The 23,491-nt window shown below is 47.7% G+C and overlaps 1 protein-coding gene across 2 annotated transcripts in view; it reads left to right on the forward strand.

The window, feature by feature from the left end:
* The window catches only part of SLC35F3 (solute carrier family 35 member F3), a 383,882-nt gene extending 361,518 nt beyond the window's left edge, over nucleotides 1-22,364 (forward strand). For both annotated transcript variants that reach the window (XM_044386054.3, XM_026504157.4), the window contains 5 exons: nucleotides 8,714-8,933; nucleotides 15,260-15,385; nucleotides 17,326-17,518; nucleotides 18,572-18,661; nucleotides 22,048-22,364. In XM_044386054.3, coding sequence (XP_044241989.1) covers nucleotides 8,714-8,933; nucleotides 15,260-15,385; nucleotides 17,326-17,518; nucleotides 18,572-18,661; nucleotides 22,048-22,283 — 865 coding nt within the window. In that variant the 3' untranslated portion in view covers nucleotides 22,284-22,364. The remainder of the gene's footprint in view (nucleotides 1-8,713; nucleotides 8,934-15,259; nucleotides 15,386-17,325; nucleotides 17,519-18,571; nucleotides 18,662-22,047) is intronic.
* Nucleotides 22,365-23,491: the final 1,127 nt, after the last annotated feature.

Below are 23,491 nucleotides of genomic sequence, written 5' to 3' on the forward strand. Positions count from 1 at the left end.
TCTCTCCCTCCCTCCCTCCCCCCTGTTTAAAAAAAATAAAAAGTAGAGAGTCCTATCTTTGATAATCTGTAGTCACCTGGCTTAAAGGTGGCATTAGCTATGTCACATTTAAGCAATAGCTGTTTCTATTAAGTTTTCCTTCAGGAAATTGTCTTTTTTTTCCTGCTTTCATTTTAAGCATTTTAATGCAATGAGCAAGACAAACACAGATACATCAAGAAAGTAACATACACAGAAATACACACACACACAGCTTGGAACCCCTTTCACATTTCTTTACATTAATTCTCTTAGAATACCAATGTTCCTGGCATAGCCAGAAATAGGATGACACTTGAAACTAAAGATGGAGGATATCTATAGGTTGATTGGTTTACGTTTGAATTTTTTTTTTTTTACCTTTTAAAACTGATTTTTTGATATGAATTACATTGGAGAATTTGGAGTATATACGTTCAGGATAACTGGTAAAAATGCATATTTCTGGCCTTATACCCCCAAATTCTAATTCAGCCATGTGGCATGGAAACAGGAATTCACTTCGTCCACAAGTATTTATAGAATACTTACGATGTACTGGGTATTATTCTAGGCTCTGAGGATTCAGCAGTAAAAAAAAAAAAAAAAAAAAAAAAAAGTTTCTGCCTTCATGGTGTTCATATTTTGCTGGAAGAACAAAGACAATTAAAACAATGTGAACGTAAAATATGTCACTGAGTGTGAGTCCAAGTGATAAAGAAATGAGGGGGTGGTTGAGGTAGTGACATCACTGTTTTATAGAAGAGTCTGGGAAGGCCTCTTTGACATTTGAGCAGAAACCTCAGGGGTGAGGGAGAGAACCATGTGCCAATCTTCCCTTAGATTTGAATTTTTACTCTGATATCATATTGAGTAAATGAAACCAGACACAAAAAACTAAATAATGTATGGTTCCATCTTAATAAAGGCAAAGTAAACTATTGAAACAGAACTCTCCATAATGATTATATTTAGTGGGACAGGTAATGACTAAGAGGGGGCACAGGAGAAGTTTCTGGAGTGCTGGTATATATTCTATATCTTGGTAGAGATGGTGTTCCATGTGTGATTTTTCTTTATAAAAATTAATCAGACCTTAATCTTTGTACACTTAAAGAAATATATTTTATATTTCGATTTTTAATTTATTTCTAAAAAAGAAAGACAAGAAAACAATTACATTTACAATATCATCAAAAAGGATAAAATACTTAAAAGCAAACTTAACCAAGGAAGTGAAAGATGTGTATATGGAAACTACATAGTGTTCCTGAAAGAAATTAAGACACAAAACAAGTGGGAAGACATTCAGTGTTCATTGATTGGAAGACTCAATGTTGATAAGCTGTCAGTGGTGCCCAAAGTGATCTACACATTTAACAATCCCTATCAAAATTCTAACAGCATTTTCTTTTCAAAAATAAAGTAATCCATCTTAAAATTCATATAGAATGTCAAGGAACTCCAAATAGCCAAAACAATGTTGAAAAAGAAGAACAGAGTCAGAGGTTTCACATTTCTTGATTTCAAAACTTATTGTAAGCTACAATAATCAAAACTGACATGAAGTGTGATACTGACCTAAAGACAGATTTAGAGACCAATGGAATAGAATAGAGAACCAGAACTAAACCCTGACATATATGGTCAAACAGTTTTTGACAAGGATGCTAAGATTATTCAATGGGGAAAGAACAGTCTTTTCTTTCTTTTTTTTATTTTTTTATTTTTTTATTTATTCATTTGACGGAGATAGAGACAGCCAGCGAGAGAGGAAACACAAGCAGGGGGAGTGGGAGAGGAAGAAGCAGGCTCACAGCGGAGGAGCCTGATGTGGGGCTCGATCCCAGAACGCCGGGATCACGCCCTGAGCTGAAGGCAGACGCTTAATGACTGAGACACCCAGGCGACCCAGAACAGTCTTTTCAACAAATAGTGCTAGGAAATTTTATGTTATGTGGATTTTACCACAATTAAAAAAACTTTTTTTTTAAAGAACGAAAACAGAGAGAGACACAGAGAGGCAGTATGAACTTTTGGATCCAATCTTCGGTGTGCATGAGAATCCCTTGGAAATTGAAATTTTTAAAAATACAGTGCAGTCACATTTTAATGCAAATTCACAATAACAAAATATAAGGATGACTAATGTTTCATTTATGTATAAAAGTTCAAATAATGTGGCTCCCTCAAGATTTTAAAAGTTAAACAAGAATCACAGTATCAGCTCTGGGAGCCCAAGGGAACTAGAAATGCCAAGTGGCAGTGTTAATATTAGCTGGCAGACAGAAATAGAGTATACTGTGGGAAAACTAATCAAGATTTGTAAATTTTGAACTATGGAATGTTATCAAGAGTATGCCCCTTCTATAAACTGCACCATTCTCTGTAGGATTCTAGGCCCCTTACTAGACAATTTGATCAAGTGTATCTACGGTTGAATCCAAGCAATCCATATTTTTAAAAGATCCCTGGGATGTCTAAAACTAATGGTCTATGCATCATTGTTTGAGAACCACTGGTCCTCCATAAAAGAATAAGCACATTCATTCTGTGTTAAAAAAAATTATTGACGTATATTGTGTCTTAGGCTATGAGGATACAAGATGAAGCAAAAGTGTAATGACCACATGGAGCTTATGTTTTAGTGAAGAAGTCAGATGATTAAATAAGCAGTTATAGTAAAGTGCAGTTATAATAGAGGCTACTGTATATGTACTAGGGAGTACAGGGCATGTGGGGTTCACATATCAGGGGCACTTCACTGAAAGGGGCACATGAACTGGTGCCCAGCGAATGGAAAGAAACCAACCAAGGGAAAAAGTAAGAGTGTTTCAGGAAAGGGAAATAGAGAATCCATTGAGATCTAGAGCAGAGAAAGAAAGAGCACTGAATTCACAGAACTAAAATGAGTTCAAGGTGAGGGGAATTCAGTGTAAGGATGGAGAAGTGGTGATGCATAAAGCTTCCAGGTCAGGAAGGGGAGCTTGGCCATTATCCTAAGGGAAAGTGAGTGGAGAAAAGGATCTCTCTGGCTGTAGCATGGAGAATGTAATGGATTGCATTGGAGATGAGACAACAGTGGACAGAAAAGCTCAATTAGGTTTTAGCAGTAGTGGTCCAAATAAGAGGGGAAGAGGCATGGGCCAGGGTAATGGCCATGGGAATGAGATATTTAGGAGAAATAATCTCTAGGCCTTGGTGATGAATTAGATGTGAAATGGGAAAAGAAGTTAAGAATGATTCCCAAGTATGTAGCCTGGGTGGAAATATGAGTGATAGTACCGTGTCATGATTGAGGGTTGAGGGGGAAGATATCGCATCCATTTGGGAAGGCTGAATTGGAGGTGTCTGCATGTCCAGGATGCAGGATGGTATCCAATAGAAGAAGTGTCTTAAGTAGAGAATCATCAGTTGAGCTTTGAAACCAGAACAGTAGGTGAGGTTGCTCAGTGACTATTTGCAGGATAAAGAGAGGAAGAAGTAGAAGAGAAATCTAGGAAAACACCAAAGAAGTCTTTCTGAAGGAAGCCTTGGAAGTGGGGAGAGGTTGGAGGACACCAAGAGGAGTGTGCTGAGTTGGAAGCCAAGAAGGGTGTTTCCAGGAGGAACAGTCAACAGTGTCAGAGGCTTCCAAGAGTAAGATGAACACCGGCAAGTGCCTGTTGGATTTAGCAGCGCAGAGCTCATTAGTAATCAGTCCAAGGGTTTGGGTGAGTGGTGGGAGCCAACACTGGGTTAGTAAGTGGAAGAGTAAGAGAGGCAGTCATGGCAGACATAAGTGCAGACAACCATTCTGAAAAAGTTGGGCTCTGAAAGAGGAGCTGAGGGAGGACAGGGGCCTGACAAGATGCTTGCTTTCTCTTTGGGGGTGTATTTTAAGGTTGGTGAGGCTTAGACCTATCTAAATGGTGATAGAAAGGATCGAAAAGAGAGGGGGACTTATTGAGTTCAGTGGGGAGTGAGCACAAGCTGCAGGTCTGGCCCCACCATTGTCTGAACTTGAGGGCATCGTTTGATCTGTCCGGGCTCTGGCATCTTGATCTGTAACTTGCAGGGTTTCTCTGGATCTGTGGTTTTCCAACTGCCGTTTTCAGAACTGTGTCAGAGCACTCATGTTTCTGCTTCAGTCACAGCGACTTGACCTCTCCCTTATGTTTTTCAATAATTTTTTATTTCTAGCAATTTAATAAATATGCATACTTTGAAAAAGCGAAACAGCAGTAAAAGAATCCTGAAAAACAGCAACCTCTGTCCACACCTGCTCACTCTCAGCCGCTCCCAGTTCTTGTGGTATTTATGCCAAATTATGTAAATTAAAGTCTTCTCTCTGTATTTCGGAAATGTAGACATCTATTGATTTCCATCCTATCCTATGCCCACTTGCCCTGAATCTGATCCTTCCAACATGATGCTATCCCAGCGTCTGTCTAACAGTGTTTCCATTATTACAAGCATGCAAATACTGCTCACCGACTCGTCTCCTTTTGTGAACAACCTGTCATTTCTCCTGCCAGTAATATTTGCCTCTTTTGTCTCGTTTACCCTGATTTGCATTCATGATTGCTGTTTTTTTCCTAAATGTTCTGCCATCTCAGAAACCTATCCGTATATTCCTTGTGCTGGTGTAATCACAAGACTTCCCTGGAGACTGCACTCCCAGAGACCTACGTGGTCTGCCACCGAGCCTCCTCCTAGCACTAGCTTTGACTCTTGGCTGTGTCGGAGCCATGCCTTCCGCTGCCATACCTTCCCCGTCCTTGGTATACACCCTTGTGTTGAGCAGCCTGTCCTCTAGTGGCATGGGAGTCAATGTTTTTGAGTACTGCATAACTGAAAATATCTTTATTCTACCATCCACTTGGATGGATGGTTAGCTGGTTATAGAACTCTGGGTTGCAAAAAAAAAAACTTTCCCTTGGGGCGCCTGGGTGGCTCTGTCGTTGACCATCTGCCTTCGGCTCAGGGTGTGATCCTGGCGTTCTGGGATCGAGCCCTGCATCAGGCTCCTCTGCTGGGAGCCTGCTTCTTCCTCTCCCACTCCCCCTGCCTGTGTTCCCTCTCTCGCTGGCTGTCTCTCTCTCTGTCAAATAAATAAATAAAATCTTCGGAAAAAAAAAAAACTTTCCCTTGAAAAAATGTTAAGGTCATTATTGTTTCGCTTCCATTTTGGTTGTTGAGATGTCAGAAACTATTATGATTTCCTACCCCTTGGGCCTATTGGGTTTTATTTCTCTTGGGAGCTTTTTATTTTTATTTCTATCCTCTCATGTCACAAGTATGTGCCTTGTTTTTGTTCTTTCTTCATTCATCTTTCTTGGTGCCTGGTAGGCCCTTTTGGTCATGAAGACTCATATCCCACATTTCTAAAGAACTTTCTCGATTTATGTCTTTTGTAATTTTCTCCTCTTCATTTTTCCCCTTTTCTCTTTCTGGAGTTTCTTTTAGCTTAATATTGGACCTTCTGGTTTAACCTTCTAATCTTATTTTTTCTCTCTCTCTCTTAGGAGATTATCTTGACTTTATATTCCAACTCTTCTACTTAATTTCTTTAACTTGTCTATCCTTTATTTAATTTCCAAGATTATTTCCTTTTCTATAGCCATTCATTCTTGTTTCATTGATACAATTTCTTCTCTCTCCAAGGACATTCTCTCTCCCCCAACCCTAACTAAAAATCCTACCTATCCTTGAAGTTTCAGTTCAAAATCCATGTCTTGCATGAGGCCTTCTCCAATCAGTTCAAATTTCTCCACTAAACATGGATTCCATAGCATTATTATATTCCACACCATCTAATATGTGATTATATTTAAACTTGCATTGCTTTCTGTTGAGGAGATCAGTTGTATCTCCCCAATCACACTATAATCTTCTCAAGGGCAGGGTCTGTTTACTTGTTCTGTATCAGCCAGAGTGCCTTGTCTAGAATTGTGAATACAACAAGTAATAAACAAGTGCTTACTGATTTGAAAAAAACAAAAGTGATTCGCCGTCTTAATTCCACCAAACCAGGCTCTCCTAGTCAGGGTTCTTTAAAGAGTACAAAGAGCATAGGTATTTGCCAAATAATAGGAGTGTAGAACTTACAGATGTTTGCAGTTTTTCCTATCTTACACAGTGTTTCATTCATACCTAACTCAAGAGCAATATTTTAGTGACTTGATTTTATTGACTCTTCCCTGAAATGCCCAACTTAGATTTCATAGGAAAAACACAACTTTCTTTTCTCACTCATATTTCATTGGTTTAGGAAGTTTAATAAATTATGCAGTTGAAATAACCAAGAACAATTGGCACAAGCAGGATTGGAAACAAACAACATCTAAATCTTGGCCAACACATGACTCAGTTGGTAGGAACCAAAGGGCTTGGGCATGCTGGAGAGTAATCTACCAGCGTTGGACACTTAGCCTGCCAAGGAAGGAAGGGCATCAACTGTCCTGTCATTTAAGTGGAAGCCAGTCAAGAGAGTATCTACTCTATTCTTTGTATACCAAGAAGAGGTATCTGGAAGAAATGAATTTCTGCTTACCATCTCTCTTGGGTCCTCTGGCACTCAAGGGTATATGTCGGCAACCCAGCTGACCTAGATTAGTGTACAGCCCTTGGTCTGAAAACAGCACTAGGTTCACTGGCTCCGGAGCCAATCATCTTTGTCTCCTTGGAACCAAGATCTCACCACCTGAGCTGTACTCCCCCACCATGAATCTACAAAGGGCCAACAGAGCTCTACTAGGCCCAGAAATCTTGCCTTTTCCATCTCCAGGATGGAACCCTCTTCCTCACCACTTCTAAAACCATCATGCTTTGGAAGAATCACACATAGATTCTCAGGGAGAACATAGGTTGTCCAGTTGGCTTTGGATGGCCCTGCCACAATATGAATCATTTTTTATAATAGTCCAGGAAACTTGGAAATCCTACTTGCATTTTGGTCCCTTAAGAAGGATAACCTCTAAGTAGAGTTAAAATAGGTTGACATTAGGGGCACCTGGGCTAGGCATCCGACTCTTGATCTCAGCTCAGGTCTCTATCTCAAGGTTGTGAGTTGAAGCCCCACATTGGGCTCCATGCTGGGCATGGAGCCTACTTTAAAAAAAAAAAAAACGTAAAATAGGTTGACATTAATGGCAGGAAAGATGATTTGTATTTCCTGTTGATCATGCTGAAAGGGACTGGCACCACTCTACAGCTACTGAAAATCCCGAACATGAAGGAAGCCATCCCTGGTCGTTGTCGTTGTGGGAGAGAAGACTGTTCTGCAAACAGGGGCTTGAGGAAAGCCCGTGGAAAATACTGTATGAAAATCATGCAGCAACAGAAATATCAGCCTATTAGATGAGAGTTTTGTCTATGTGAAACCAAACTGGAACCAATTCAGTTGAATTGGTTTCATGTTAAATTTAGTGATTCGAACATTTTCCCTGATGTCAGTTTAGAAGCCACATAGGACTCTGAGTTCAGTGAAAGGTAATGAGTTTCCTGTTTCTTCTGTGTCTATCCCACAGTCGAGTAATGAACAAAGGCAGATTTCATTTTGGATTGGTGATAAGAGCAAATTGAATTAAATTAAAAATCACACCAAATCCCCTTTGACTCTTGCTTTTAATTTTCCTCCTTTCCTGCTGCATTTTACTCTTAAGTGGCAGAGGCCACAGCTGTTCTCCCACGCTGGGCTATTTGGCTTATTCTAGTTTTATCTTTCCTCTCACTGACTCCTGTCCTCACTCACTGGGCCCTGCGTGTGAGTCTGAGTTTTGGCGGCCATAGGAGCCGCGCTTCTTGCTCATCCGTCTCCTTGTCTGGCTGTCAGGGCAGCAGAGCAATGACCTTGACTCCCCAGCAGTCCAGGTCTGCAGACCAAGCCTCTCTCAGGGCTCTCTCCACTCTGTCTACCCCCTGGCCTCCTCTACTGCCTTCTTCCGCATGTGGAAGGGTGGCTTTGTTTTTCTGAAATGGGTTTTCATACACTGATGGTCCTTTCCCCTGGAATCGAGAATGACATTGAAAACCTTCCTTCTATAGCTGTTTCCTCATCTCACTCTCTGTTCAGCGGCTGAACTCTTGGACCTGTGCTAGTTTCTCATGTGGCGTGGAGACATGAATATCCACACAGTGGAATAACCGATTCTAAAAACGGCCTCACGGAGAAAATGCATAGATCCATAACACCAGTGGTATCACAGCCCAGCGTATTAGAGGCACCCAAGAATTGACGGCCCCTGCCTGACCACAAAGACAATTCCAGCTGGAGGCAAATTTTAAAAAATATGTCTCAGTGAGTTCTCTTCAAGTATTCTCTCGCCACAATAGAAGTTCAGTGACTTCCTTCTCTTACCAGGCAAGGGACAGAATTCCTCAGTCAGTGGCCATGGAACCGGGCCCTCTTCAGATCAGATAATCCCAACACTCCACTGCCTTCTGTCTAGAACCATCGGTTCCAAGAGTAGCATGAACAGAAAGAATAAATCTATGATGTCAGATCATTGTGGGACATTTTCTTCAATGGACTAACGCAATAGGTCGAAGAGCGATGTTCACAAAAAATAAGAATAAAAAAAGAGTTTAAAAAATAAGAATAAACGACTCCCACCGCCCCCTTCCTAATTTGCTTTAAAAATGGGTGTAGGGGGAAAAATGGTCTGTCTCAACCCAAGAATATAATAACACTGCCTCTCTTTCCTTGTTTTAGGGAATGCTGTCGATTTTTTGGAGACAATGGCTTGACTTTGAAGGTGTTTTTTACCAAGGCAGCACCCTTTGGTGTTCTTTGGACACTCACAAACTACCTGTACTTACATGCAATAAAGAAAGTAAACACTACGGATGTCTCCGTGTTGTTCTGCTGCAACAAAGCTTTTGTGTTCTTGCTCTCATGGATCGTTCTCAGGGACAGGTTCATGGGAGTGAGGGTAAGTTCCTTATTATCTGTCTTCCTCCCTCACTCGGTCATGTCAACCAAAACCTGCCCATTGGCTTGCTTAGCTCCATGTGCTGCATCATAAGCCTAAACTGCTGACCACTGTCCTGCCAATTTGCAGCAGAAAAGGAGCCCGGGTCTCGGTGTGCCTTGCAGACTTTCTTGCTTGCAAACCATACTCGACAAGCATTCATTAAAGCACCTTTCATTTCAAGCATTTCAACAAGCATTCCCTAAAGTGTGTGCCCATCGGGGACCCAGCCTGGGGATGGCGTTGTTCTCCCCTCTCTGCGTGCTCTCCCCTTCTCTCCCGAGGGCAGCCGTGCCCTGCCGCCCCGAGCTCTCTGCTAACCCTGTCCCTCTTTGCTTAGGATGCATCTGAAAGCCGGGGATCCTTCTGCACCCACATGGACGGGTGGTCTCGGTGGGCTCTCTGTGTGGACCGTGTGTACAAAGCCAAAGTGGGCCAGAGACACTTAGGCTAAATCCAGATGGTGGATGGGCAGTTTCCTTTCTTTCACACCTCAGGCGAAGGGAGAGTGAGATTCTGTCCTCGAATTACCTCCTGTTGTCAGAACTGAGACTCAGCAAATCCCATTAAAATCTAGTCAAACGTAGCTAGTCAAATGTCTAGTCAAGTGTGAAATATGATGGTGTGACATATACAGGGACTCACCCGGAATAAAAGGAATGAGGTAGTAGTTCACGTTACTGTAGCTTCTGTTTGTCTCCCTCTGGTGGCCAAGAGCTGCTACTGCCCCATCACCGCCTTGCCAGCAAACAAGGATACAGGAGGATTTGGATTTGGCCTTGCAGCTAGTTCTTGGGGGGGGGGGGGGGCGGCGAGGAGGGGAGCATCACTAACTCCTTCCTGCACCTTCAGACCCTGTGGGCCAGCCAGGCAGCCGAGAGCCCTTTCGATGGGCAGTCCCATTCCCTTGAACCGTGCTGGCACCCAGCAGGGGGCAGACTCCCAGGCCCTCTCTACTTGTGTCCTTTGCTCATTGTCCTGGGAACAATGACATCAGCCTGGTGGAGGATTCACACCCACCTAGTTACTCAAACAGCAGCGGGGACATGAGTCAACTGCTGAGGAGTATTTTTGGCTTGCAGTAGGGGGAAAATTTGTTTTGAGGCTTAGAGTTAATTCTGGAATAAAAACTCACTCCCTGTGCTCACCACCCAGAAAAGCTTGCAGCAGATAAATGATCTAATGCATCCCCACAAGAAATGCAGGTACTTCCAGCAATAATCTGCCTAACAGCCTGCCTGGCAGGACTCTGAAGACTCAGATGTCCTGGGTCCCATTGTAACTATTTGGATGGAAAAGCCCAAGGGAATTCATGAAACTTTTTGGCATGATTCTGATGTCCAAAGCAAATTCCAAAGGAGATCCTGTTCATTGGGAAGAGAAATTTCAAGGTGAAGTCTGCCTCCAAGCAGGACTTTTTTTTTTTTTTTTTTTTTTTTTTTTTTTTGAGGTTAAGAGAAGAAGTTGGAAAATACTTGAAACCCTCCTAGACTCGGAGAGAACGGCATGGCGCACCCAGATCTTTTCTTTGTTTCTCTTCATGGCTAAGAGGGTTGTCTCCCCAGATATCCCTGAACTGTGATCCAGTCTAGCCATCCGGCCACTTGGCCACTTTGGTCTGTGCTGACCGCTGTATACCGAACAAAGTCTTGTGTTGAAGCCGTCACTAGGCCGGCCCTGAAATGAAGGTCAAAGAGGCTGGTGTTGGTGATGTAATTGTGTAACCTGGAAAGTACTGTGCGGTTGTGGGTCTCTCTAACAATCATCACTCCTCTGAGAAGCATGTGACCTGCCATCCGAGAGCCTCCCGCTCCAGGACATGGCGGATTCCCCTGTTCTCCCCTTTAAGAGTTCAGAGAGCTAGAATCCGGGAGACCCCCTCAGTGGCCGGAGCGATGGGAAATTTCCCCTTGAGAACAGACTGACACGTAGATCCCAGATACTACCTAACTGGTGCAAGAGTTCTCTTAGGCTTCTCTCCGACTGCTGCGTTAGCTGGCACGAAATTCCCAGAGATCAAAGGGAACTGACACCGTTTCCCTTCCCAGAGGGCCAAGTGCATGAGCCTGGGAGTCCCACAGACAGAAAGAAGGTGAAGGAGCATCAGTACTGTTTGTGGGAACAGACTACACAGCGTACCTGTGTTTATTAAGACCATGACTCAAATCACAAGGGCTGTGGTTCCTGCAAAACCAACTGGTCCAGGTCCTGTGGACTGACCAAGAAGCAGCAAACATCTTCTCACGCCAGAGAGACCCCAGCCACTTATGGCATCAGAGGTGACCGTCGAAAGGAGCCCAGGTTGGCCCCTTTCTCTGTGCTCCCCGGCTGTCCAGACTCGGGCTCTCGGACCCAACAGGGAGGTGCTCTAGTCTAGAGTCAAGGGACTAGGGTTTGGATCTTGATTCCCCTCTTACAAGCTGTTGGGCCTAATGTCTTTGAGCCTCTGTTAAGATAGATGAGTTCTCAGTTTAGAGAACAGTTGTGAGAATAAAATCAGATGGTGTATGCCCGCCACATCAAACCTGGTAACTGTTCTCTTTCTCGGTGTTATTTCTGTTGTTCCTTCTCCGTTGAAGGGGTTTGTTGGATCAGCCCAGTTCTTTTGGTCACCATGTCAGAAGCTGATGAACGTCAAAGGAGACAGTTTTGTGTAGCAAAAGCAACAAAAGAATGAGAGCAAGTCGAACTCTGGGGGCAGGAAGTACAGCCTCTGCGACAGCCAAAGGCCACCCAGCTGTGTGAGCGGCTAGAGAGAGACGGGGCGGTCTGGGTGGGACCCTCCGGATGGGACCCTCCCCCCTCCCCTGCCTGCACCACACACACGGCTCGGGGGAAACAGAAGATGGGACCCTCTGCTTGCTGAGCAGCTAATCATAACTGCCCACAATAGTCAGGGACAGACACAGAAGCAAGACGACACACTGAGAGATCATTCCCGTGGGCCCTCGAACCCCAGCAGCACATTCCTGGGGATCCTGTGCCTTTTCCAAGGCCAGTTCCCATCTTGGGTTCTAGCCAGTCTTTTCAATAATTACAGAGCTGTCAGCGTCTCACGAAGGGCCGTCCCTGGACGTGACTGCCTTGGGAGGCTGTCCCCTGCCACCTGAGCGCAGCACAGGGGAGGACCCAGAGCCTGGGGAGCACTGGAGGGCTCACAGCTAGCCCCTTGCCATGCCCTGAAATCAGAAGGGTCCACCAGATGGTACCCACCACATTCTAATAGTCTGAGTGGATAAGAGCAGCCAGGAGCTGGGGGGGGACGTATATCTACAGTTTGTCCATTGCTCAGAATTGCCCCAGACTATACACACCCACAGTGCAGCCCACAGGCCGGTTTGGCAGAGGACACGCAGCCCATCCCGCACGGAGCGGAGAGCTTGTCTGAGAGGGGCTCAGACCGTGCTGTGCCCTCCTCTCTCATTCCTTCTTGATGCTCAAGGGGTTTGCCTCCTTCCCCTCAGCCTGACAGCAGAGAGCGAGCAGTGGGGCCATGGGGGATGCAGGGTGGCGCCCAGGCGCCTGGCAGGCTACAGTGGGGTCACCATGGGAGGTGAGGCCACCAGTAGGAGGGTAACTGGCAACATATGCTGACCCTGGTCTCTCCTGCGCCTACACTTCCTCCCCCTCCAGCTAACTCCCTCGTCCCCCCGCCCCGGCTGAAGTCGAGATGGCAGCGCTCACCCTTCTCGGTGCTAGGGCCACTGTTACCCATTAGTCTGAAGCCCCGAGTCCCTGTTTTTGGACGGGTCAATGGGATACGTGGAGGGCATGTTGGAAGGTGGGAGAAAGGAGAGGCAGGGAGAAGTTCAGTTGTCTACTTTCCTTTATTTTCTCCTCAAACTCAACGTGCTCCCCCAGGGACACCCTGATCTAGAAGATGGGGGCCGTGTGAAACCACAGGACAGGCACCACTGGCCTTCCTGGAAAGTACATCGTAGTGCAGGGAATAGGCAGCAAACGTTCCCAAGTGCAACCCAGAACCCCAGGTACGTTATGATATAAATGTAAAGTATACATGTCATTTTTAAAGATAGAACTGGGGTCTTGAAAGGAATGTCAGGCTTGAGGAAGGACTTCCAGGCTCTGCCCCCCAAAACCCATAGCTTCAGCTCCGCTCTGCCATCGGGGGCATTCAGAGTGAGCTTTGCTCCAGCACGTTGGGTGGGCCCCAGGTTCAGGGCCGGGGGTCCCAGCAGGGTTGGTGGTGCCAGGAGACTGGGTGCCCCACGATACGCACCAGGCTGATCCTGGGACCTGTGGTGGGGACTCCCAAGAAGAGAACTGGAGGTGGGAGCTGGGGAACCACAGTCCCTGGTGCCACCTGTCACAATGACCTCTGGGGGCCTGGGCTCCTCAAGTATGGCCTGGAGGGCTCTACATCTTCCCGTCCAGCCCCTTCCCTCAGCTCTTCTGCACAGCACAGCCCAGGGGGAGCTCGCAGCCCTTTATCATTGAATCAGTAGAGAAGACAGACCAAGAGGCTGGAGACCAGCCTTGTAAGTCTTCAGGAGAAAATCAACCCTTGCGCTCCTTCATTTCAGCCCCAAGTTTGGAAAGACTCAAGCACCTTTGGAGACGCACCAAATCATCTGAAATTCAGCTATCTTCTTCCCTTCCTCTTTTTTCTAATTATTTCTCTCCCTGTGGACCTTGGATGCCTAGCGAGGTTGACCTCTTCCAAGCAGCTTCTTTGCATTCTCTGTGTCGCCTGGGCCAGAAGCCACCTCTTCCCCTGCCTGCCTTGTCGCTTGCCCCTTTCTTCTCCTGAAGGGAAGAAAAAGTTGCTTATTGTCTTACTTTCTCTGTTTCTTTCTCTTCGTGAACAATTGTACATTGTACAGGTAGCATCTGAGTAGGAAACATACTCAGTGTGTGATGCAGAATGAGGCCTTTGGCTAACAGTGAGCTACTAAACCAGAAAGGACAAGCAGACAATCAGTTGCCTGGCACGGTTCTAGTAAATGGCCATCACCTGCTCTCTCCAGAGCCTCTGTGTAGTTACATGGGCAGATTTAGCATTACAGGAAAATATTGCACGAGGAATATTCTAGAAGTATGTAACTCACACTGCTTGAGACTCAACCACATTATCTTTCACTAACCGGAAAATGTTATGGTTAAGCCACAAAGGAAACCAATTCAAATCTCAGAGTGTAGTTGGCAGTGGCGTATTCTTGTGAATCCTACTTTTCTTTCGTATGTAGATCAACACTGACTTTATAGTCAGACACACTTGGAATTTTGCATCCCCACTCAGCCACACACCAGCCCTGTGACTTTGGGCAAGTTACATGACCTCTCTGGGCCAAAGTTTTCATGTTTGCAAAATTAAATGGATGATAGTATCTACCTCATTTGAAGATCAAGTGAGTAAATACATAGAAAACACTTCACCCGTGACCACTTAGTAAACGGTGGCTCCTTGAGATCGTTCTAGGTAGCTGGGGTCAGTTTTGAATGATCCATTAAGAGGGATAAAGCTCTCGGTGAATCCACTAGAGGAAAAACATTTGTTCTGCCTGCAGCACCCCCGGCCCCACTTCGCACCAGCAACGTTTACATAACTCCGGGACCCCTCGGCGACATTTATTTACGTAGCCCCTACTTACTCTCTGCACTGATGCATTTCTCCCTTGTGAAATTTCTCCCAAGTAGTGAGTCTCCTGTGAAATCGGACAGTTTTACTTTGCACGCGGCAGGAATGTGTACGTGGCCCTGGGGCGTCCATTCAATAAGAGAAGTCTGTGTCCGGACAATCACAGTACTGAGGGGGCCGTGGGGGGAGGGCCACGCCACAGCTAGCAAAGGAACGGCAGCCCCAGGGTTAGGACGCTGGAGCCCTTTGGCCCATGGCACTTGCTCTTTCAGAAGCCCCTACTGCCGGCGTGGTCAGTGGAGCCCAGACCTGTGCCCTCTCTGCGGAGACACAGAGCACCGGAGAGCAAGAGCATGTGACGTGCTTTCAGAAGGTCGGGCAGGAGCTGGGGTCACATCCACGGGTGGTCTGCCAAACCTCATCACGGCCGGAACCCCTGCTGTTGGCAAGCAGCACAGGGACAGGCCACCTCGTGATGCTCCCTGCCGCCAGCTGTTCCAGGTGGTTCCGTCACGCTAAGCCTTATTAAGCGAGTACAGATGTGTCATTTGTTCTCCAGGGAACTGGGAAGGACACGCCACTCTTCCCTCGCCTGAGACCTCTCATGAGCGTTCCTACCCCATTGGCCCTCGGCAGCCGTCAGACTCCCCGCCACCACCCTCACCCCCGGTTTCTCCCTTCTGTGCAGATCGTGGCTGCCATCCTCGCCATCGCTGGGATCGTGATGATGACCTACGCCGATGGCTTCCACAGCCATTCTGTCATCGGCATAGCGCTGGTGGTGGGCTCTGCATCCATGTCTGCCCTCTACAAGGTAAGCGCGGGGAGCGAGCTCGCCGAGGAACAGCAGGCCCGTTACCTCTGGAGCATCTCTGAGGGCACCCGTGCTTTGAGACCAGCAGCTGCTTTCAGTGGGCAGACAGACTTCCAGGGATGAGGCGTGCACCCGCTCTTGGCTTTGGCTCTCTAGACCTTTCCATCAAGGGCCATCTCTCTGCAGTGCTGGGGCTAAAATAGGTGGAACGGTGGATGGGCAGCACGGGGCCCCTGGGGGGCCGGCTCAGTGTCTGGGGGGCTGACTTCCCACCAGGTTTGACGTGAAGATTTAAGTATCTGGTGTCGCCTCGTCACTGAAATCTTTCATCGCGTGGTTTCCGCAGCTACCGGTCCTCAGCATGAATCCATATGCATTTTAAGCATTGCCCGTAGGCTGAATCAATAAAAGCCCAACTCCTGCGATACGGGGATTATAACATATTTTTGACAAAATGTGGGGAAGCCCTAGAAAGCATGTCCCAACTGCAGGGCTGGATGAAGCCATGTTTGATCCCCACCCTTTGCCCCCCCACCCCACCCCATCACGGCTCCTGGCTGCGCTCCCTCCTCCTTCCCTTGCTTCCTCTCTCCTCCTTTTACCTCCGTAGTGAAGACTGCAGATCTTCTCTGGCCTCCGAGTCGGGAAGCTGACCTGGAGGATTCAATGAGGAATAGGGGTTTAGCTTTGAGACTTATGGCCCTTCGTGGATCCAGACAGTAGGACAGAAGAAAATTAAGTCCAGTAGAGAGTTAGAAGAAAAGGCACTTTTCCCCCCCGCTCTGTGTGTAACACATTTTGTGGTTTTGGAATGAGAAATGACCGTACCTTCCCGTCCTTCATTGCCTCCCTGCCCTCACTGCCCACAGAGAGGCACGCGGCCCATCTGCGTGCTCTGGGACACATGCCCCCAAGAAGAGGCGATGGCCCCGCACCACTCTGAGACTTGAAAGCCACTATTCAAATGCAGAAAATGGGACCAGGCCACAGGCCGCTGAACTCCATTAGCTGCGTGCTAGTGGGAAGCAGAGCGCCTATGGAAATGCAATCCACAAGGAACACAAATAATTCTGATTCCGACTCCCCTTTCCCATCTCCTCCACTGCCCGATCTTTATCCAGAGGGGCCAGTGGATGGAAGGCTGAAAGCAATTTATTTCTCTTTTTATGCTTTGTGCACACATGCCCAGAAATACCTGAAAGATTTGTGACGTGGCTGAAGAGGGAAGAGGCAGGCAAAGTAGGAGGCCCAACAATGCAGAGACTCAAGCTGGACTCAGATCCGGTCCCTGGTCGTGGGCAGTTCACTGGACCGCAGGGGCGGCTGCCTCTGTCAGCCTGGCTTCCCGGCCACTCCAGGCACATCTGTCGCTCTCCTTCTGGGCCTCACACACCTGAAATATGTACAAACGAGAACAGGTGCAAGAAATCAAAGGGGGCTGCCTTCCACTAAACCCCACGCCGTTTCTGGAACAGGGTGCGTGGGGTGGAGCAGAGATGAGCTCTGAGTGTTATAATCCCTCTACCTTCGGTTTATAGAAAATGTCTCTGCAGCCAAAGCCCTTCGTACTGGGGGCAGGCTGTGTGGTACGGAGGCAGGGATCCCCAAGAGGGATGTGTCCGCGTGGCAGCTAGCTCTAATTTCTGTGGCTTCCCCGTCTTCGGACGCTCTGAAGCTGGGACGTGGTGCCATGAATACAACACAGACAAATCAAGCCTAGCGTGTAAAGCCGTGACTCCCAGAGATGCCCTGAGGCCAGAGATCCGCAACTCTCCATGGCGCGCGTGGGGCAGACCCCACCACCCTTTCCCTGAAGGCTTAGTGGGGTCGGATTTGCCTGTCACCTGGCTGTGGCCCTGAGCCCAGGCCCAGCCTCAGTCAGGTGCACCCACTGGCCCTGTGGCGAGGCTTCACCCACCCTCCTCTGCTTTCTCCGGCAGGTTCTGTTCAAGCTCCTCCTGGGCGGTGCTAAGTTCGGAGAAGCCGCCTTATTTTTGTCCATTTTGGGTGTGTTTAACATCCTCTTCATCACCTGTATTCCTGTCATCCTCTACTTTACCAAAGTGGAATACTGGAGCTCTTTCGATGACATTCCATGGGGAAACCTTTGTGGATTTTCAGTCCTCTTATTGAGTAAGTGGCGATTCCCCCTGTCAGAATCCCTGTCAGAATCCCCGTCAGAAGTGACGACTGAGGAGCAGGACCCGGGCAGCTCCAGGGGCATCTAGAAACCCGTGTCCTAAAGAAGAGAAGCGTTCTGTTGTTAGCCTTCAGTTGCCAGTGCTTCTCAACACCGTGGTGCCTCTCCAAGTGAAGCCCTTGTAATGACGAAGCTGGATTCTAGTTCCAGAACCGCAGGCATGGCAGGAGTAGCCATGGTCACCGCTGCTCCGAGGAGTGCTGTGTGTGACCTCCTGATGACGGAACATTCCTTACAGGCCCGGGAGGGAGCTGGTCGGTTAATGCACGCAGAGTTCTTAGAACGTGGTCTGATGTGAGTCGGCGTCCGCTACGTTTTCTCAGTTATCATTGCAGTGACTGTCGTCACCACCTTTACCTGATGGAAGGCTGGTCCAAGGCAGGAAAGTAGCCAAGGAGGGGCCCCACCCAGTTTCTCTCTTTTTTTAGATTTTATTTATTCATTTGACAGAGAGAGACAGCCAGCGAGAGAGGGAACACAAGCAGGGGGAGTGGGAGAGGAAGAAGCAGGCTGCCAGCGGAGGAGCCCAATGCAGGGCTCGATCCCAGGACTCTGGGATCACGCCCTGAGCCGAAGGCAGACGCTTAACGACTGAGCCACCCAGGCGCCCCCTCACCCAGTTTCCATCTTAAAATGCACAACCCAAAGCACCTGTCTGTGCTCATCCCAGACTCACTGCTGGCAACGGAGAAAAGCGAAGTTAGTAGGACGAGTCGGATGGTCCCAGTCCTGTTTTCCAGGGCCTTCTCACGGATGACCTTTTCTGAATTTCTTTGCTCTTCTTCAAAGCTCGGGGAAGGGAGGAAAGCTGATTGATCAGAATATGTGTCCCTAATCCCCACCCAGGCTCACCGAGTCAGAGAAAATGGCAGGAGTAACTCCTGCGACTCCAGCCTCACCAGGGGAGCTGGGGTGGGCCAGACCAGGGAGGGGGCCAAGTCCAGGGCCAGTAACAAATAATACCCTTCTTCTGTTCTTTATTTCAGCATTCAATATTGTATTAAATTTTGGAATTGCTGTTACGTATCCCACTCTGATGTCTGTTGGAATCGTCCTCAGTGTACCTGTGAACGCAGGTAAGCTTGTATGGCTTCCTCTATCTGCTTGTAAACACACACACACACACACATTCACACTCCCAAACACATGCACTCACATGCAGTCTTGCTGTGCCAGCTATGGAAAGCATGTTTGCCCTTCTGTGTGGAAAGAAAGCACTGGGGCAGAATGTCGGCACGTGTTACCCATACGGTGTTTCTCCAGAATGCACCGGTTTTCACTGACCACACCAAGGCACAGATGGTTCCAAGCCATCTCAGTTCCAACTGGTGTGGGAACCAGAGATGAATCTCATTCATCTTTTTTTTTTTTAAGATTTGATTTTATTTATTTATTTATTTATTTATTTATTTATTTATTCGACAGAGAGAGCCAGAGAGAGAGGGAACACAAGCAGGGGGAGTGGGAGAAGAAGAAGCAGGCTCCCAGCGGAGGAGCCTGATATGGGGCTCGATCCCATAACGGCGGGATCACGCCCTGAGCCGAAGGCAGATGCCCAACCGCTGTGCCACCCAGGCGCCCCTGAATCTCATTCATCTTAGTAAAAAGTATGGAAAATTATGTAGCAGGCAAAAAATTCAGTTTTGTACGTGACTTTCTGGGGGAGAAAGTGTGCTCCGGCGTGCCAGGTGTGGGGTAGTGCTTGCAAGCTGAGGAAGCACAAACAACATTCTCCACCTCCCAGAAGAGCGAGAGCCCTTCGGCCAGTGACTCGGGACCTTGCTTTGCTTTCTGCCTGGGGTCTCCCCGTGCACTCACTTGGCAGCTCTTCCTCACCTCCCTACTTTTCCTGGCTCATTCTGGTGACCGTTTTGGATTTTCTTCCCCGAGCTCCCTCCTTACACCTGACGTCCCCGTCTAACCTGTTCTTAGCCGAGGAAGGGTTTGTAAATCAGTTCTCTCCACCGCACTCACCCCCTTGGCCCCGGGCACAGCCCCGTCCCCCAAAGCCACGTGCAGAAGCCTCCTACCCACAGGCCATTAGAGGGTTCACCCCCAGGGAGGGGCAAGCCTTCACCCTGTTCAACATGGCATCAGTCGGCAAAACAGCTCTCAGCTCCCTAAGCCTTTTCCCGTGATTTGGTTCTTCGCCCCTCCTGTCCCACGTGTTCTGCGCATGCCTCGCCCTGGCCCCAGACTCTTCTCGGGGAACCTCAGGGCAGCATGCGCAAAAAGGCCCGGCTGGGGCATCTGGGCACTACGCTCGGGCCAGCAGCAGCCCTGCCCGCCAGGGGATGGTGGTCCCCGCTCGTTGCCCTCGCTCGGCATTTCCCAAGGCTGGAAGACCCGGAGCTCCTGCAGAGCTGGTAAGAAGTGGTCCAACCTGTCGGGCTCCAGACGCTGCCGCCTTTGGAAAAATAACTACCGACTTACCCCCACGCCTCACTGCGTCTTTAGAGTCGCCGCGATGCTGCTGCGAGCCGGCCTCTGGCGGGCAGCTCCTGGACGGAGGCGCACTTTGCCGTCTCGCACGGCCAGGCATCTGAGACGTTAACCAGAATCCCTTCTTACGACTCACCTGCAGCATAAGAGGTGTAATCGGTGTCAAAGGAAGGACGCACGTTCAGTTCGCAGCTGGAGGAGAGAAGCAGGGGGTCCACCATCACCCAAGTACCAGCGCAGAGCGCTTGGGTGGCTTTCCCGCTCGCCCTGACGTTTGTCTCTGGAGCTGCTCATGTGTCCTGCTAATCGACCATCCCCGTGTGCTGAATGTACCGAATGTTCTGTCATTATTAAAAATTCAAGGATTTCTGAACTACACTGAGATGAAAGAGGCACTTTATTTGTTTTTATATCTCTAAGGATATTCTCTTTTTATTTATTGCTTATTTTGTATTTTTTTAGTTTTATTTAAGTTCAAGTTAGTTAAAATATAGTGTATTATTGGGGTGGAATTTCGTAATTCACCAGTTGCATATAACACCCAGTGCTCATTGCATCAAGTGCCCTCCTTAATGCCCAACCCCCAGTTACCCTGTCCCTTCAGCCCCTGCCCCTCCAGCGACCCTCAGTTTGTTCCCTAGAGTTGAGAGTCTCTTATGGTTTGCCTCCCTCTCTGTTTTTATCTTATTTTGTTTTCCCTTCCCTTCCTCTACGTTCATCTGTTTTGTTTCTTGAATTCCACATATGAGTGAAATTATGTGATATTTGTCTTTCTTTGCCTGACTTATTTAAAAGAGGCACTTTAATTCCACGAAAGGGCTACAAACACATTTTTTTTTCGGGTTTAACTTTCATCCCTTTCTCTTTCTCTGCCCACCCTGTAGACAAAGTGAGAGCTGGGTCGGGGTGGGGGGAGGGGGGGAGGCAGGGAAGGTGGAGGATGGTGAGGAAGGACAGAGCCAGGCCGCATCCTGGGCAGCAGGAGGAGGCCCGCACGCGGAGAGCTGGCGCACAGCTGGCCAGTGAGGCGGCGTTCAAAGGCTGCACGCTCTAACGCAGCAAACCCTCTCTCACAAAATGATATAAAAGAAAAGGAGTTGGTGCCTCTTGTGCAGAGGGCGGGCTCCAAATTTGCTTTGTCTGGCTTAACAAGAGAACAAGGAAATAAAAAAAAGAAAGGAATGGGGCGCCTGGGTAGCGCAGTCGTTGAGGCGTCTGCCTTCGGCTCAGGGCGTGATTCCGGCGTACCGGGATCGAGTCCCACATCGGGCTCCTCCGCTGTGAGCCTGCTTCTTCCTCTCCCACTCCCCCTGCTGTGTTCCCTCTCTCGCTGGCTGTCTCTCTGTCACATAAATATATAAAATCTTTAAAAAAAAAAGAAAGGAAGAAAGAAAGGAAGGAAGGAAGAAAGAAAGACAAAAACCTTAATATTGTAGACCTTTAATAAACTTTAATACTTAGTGATGACCCAGGTGGCTTTGGAGCCTCGTGCTAATGATGCCCTGGGGAGGAACAAGAATTTATATTTATTATCTTCTAGAAACCAGTTTGAGTTTGGTCTTCAAACCATATATATGCATATATTGGGAAATAATGCTTTTAAATTATAAAATATCATTGTAGAAGACATGAAAAGTACCAAAATGTAAAGAAAGCAATCACACGTTCAGTGTCCTGCCACCCAGGGGAGGCCAAAATTAAACTTTGGGACGATGTGTGTGTGTATTTATTTATCTCCACCTGCCTATTTGCTTTGTCTCTCATGCAAATCAATATCTGAACTAAGGTGCCAGGTCAGTTTGGGGAAGTGAAACAGAAGCGCCAGGCTTCACCCCAGGGAGGTGTTATAAAATTAAGAGGCAGCCCCTGCCCTCCAGGAACAAAGCCACACCGAGGAGGATTCTGCGGTCAAGAAGACCTCTGCTCCGCGCCGCCCACACAAGAGGACGCCTCGGGCCCCGCCCTGCACCCGGGCCTGGCTCCCCTCTGAGTAACCCGACTTCTCTCTTGTCTTGCGCAGTGGTTGATCACTACACCAGTAAGATAGTCTTCAACGGGGTCCGGGTCATCGCCATCATCATCATCGGCCTGGGCTTCCTCCTCCTGCTCTTGCCCGAGGAGTGGGACGTCTGGTTGATCAAGCTGCTCACTCGCCTCAAAGTGAGGAAGAAGGAGGAGACGGCGGAGGGCGGTGCAGACCTGGGCTCGGGACCCCAGAGCAAGAACAGAAGAGCCCGCCCTTCCTTCGCGCGCTGACCTCGTCCTTCCAGAACTCTGCGGCGAGCGCTCACGCTCGTGTTAGGGACTTGGAGGTCTGTTCCTGACAGGGGACCCTCAGTTTGGTAAGGTGTGTACATACCTGTACAGCTCCGGTATTCTGCGGTAAGTTATACGGTATTTATTGGCATGTCCAATTTGCTTGCACTTTTTCCACATCAGACCTTTCACCTAAGGGTACCAATTCCAGAGGAAAGAGAAAAGAAGAGCCTCTGGGCCCTTTCGAAATGAATGTAAAGCCGGTTAAAATTATCCTTGCATAGATTGTTCGGGATGGCAAGAGGCAGGGCAAGTGTTCTGAATCTTAGCCACTGCAAATTACATTGCACACTGTGATTATTTTTCAGCTATGGTAGGTCATATTTTGTTTTATACCAGAGCTGTGCTCTTAATTTTAAGGGATTTTGATGAACCAAAAGACGACTGTAAGTTACTTTGGGTGGATGGAGGGATGGAGGGATGGACGCGAAGAGGTGAAACAGAAAAGCAAAAATGGACTTCGGAAGCCACGGGCTGTGGCTAACCTGGGGGTGGCAGGTGGAGGCGGACAGGCCCTGGGCCAGGTGGCAGAGAGGGAAGGAGGAGTCCGAGCCCCAGCTGGCCTGCTCTCACCTGAGTGTGTAAGATCGTGCAAGAGAAATTACAGTGCCTTCTACAGAATTTTTGTCCTTACCTACGTGAAGCGAGGTGACATTATAAGTCACTGGCGCCGTCTTATAATTTAGATGTACAAATCTTTAGAAACAAAACTATCTGTGTGTGTGTGTACGTGTACAAAAACGGCAAGCTGATGACCAGTGTAAGGGAACATGGGTAGCAGTGTGCAACGCACATATAAGGTAGACGACGCGGGAGGTGAATTTCTGGTTGCTTTTACTCCATGACCAAGATCGAAAATTATCTACCGAATCTGTAAACCTTTTTATGAAACTTTTAAAGCACCAGGCTGTTTACTTACACAATTTAGGTCTGCCAGAAAATTCTATCTGTGATAGATCCGTCGAGAGGGACGCGGGGGTTAGAGTTTACTATTTTTGAAGTTTACATTGTTACATACGAAATGGAAACCTTATTTTGAAATGTTGTCATAACCCAATGGTGCATTCTGTAACCATGGAGTCTTTCGTTTCGTAAGGGGAAGGGGCATTCATGACCCGAACTTTTTAGCAAATTATTATTCTCAGTTT

The sequence above is a fragment of the Ursus arctos genome, unplaced genomic scaffold (genome assembly GCF_023065955.2).
Source record: "Ursus arctos isolate Adak ecotype North America unplaced genomic scaffold, UrsArc2.0 scaffold_7, whole genome shotgun sequence".
NCBI lineage: Eukaryota > Metazoa > Chordata > Mammalia > Carnivora > Ursidae > Ursus > Ursus arctos.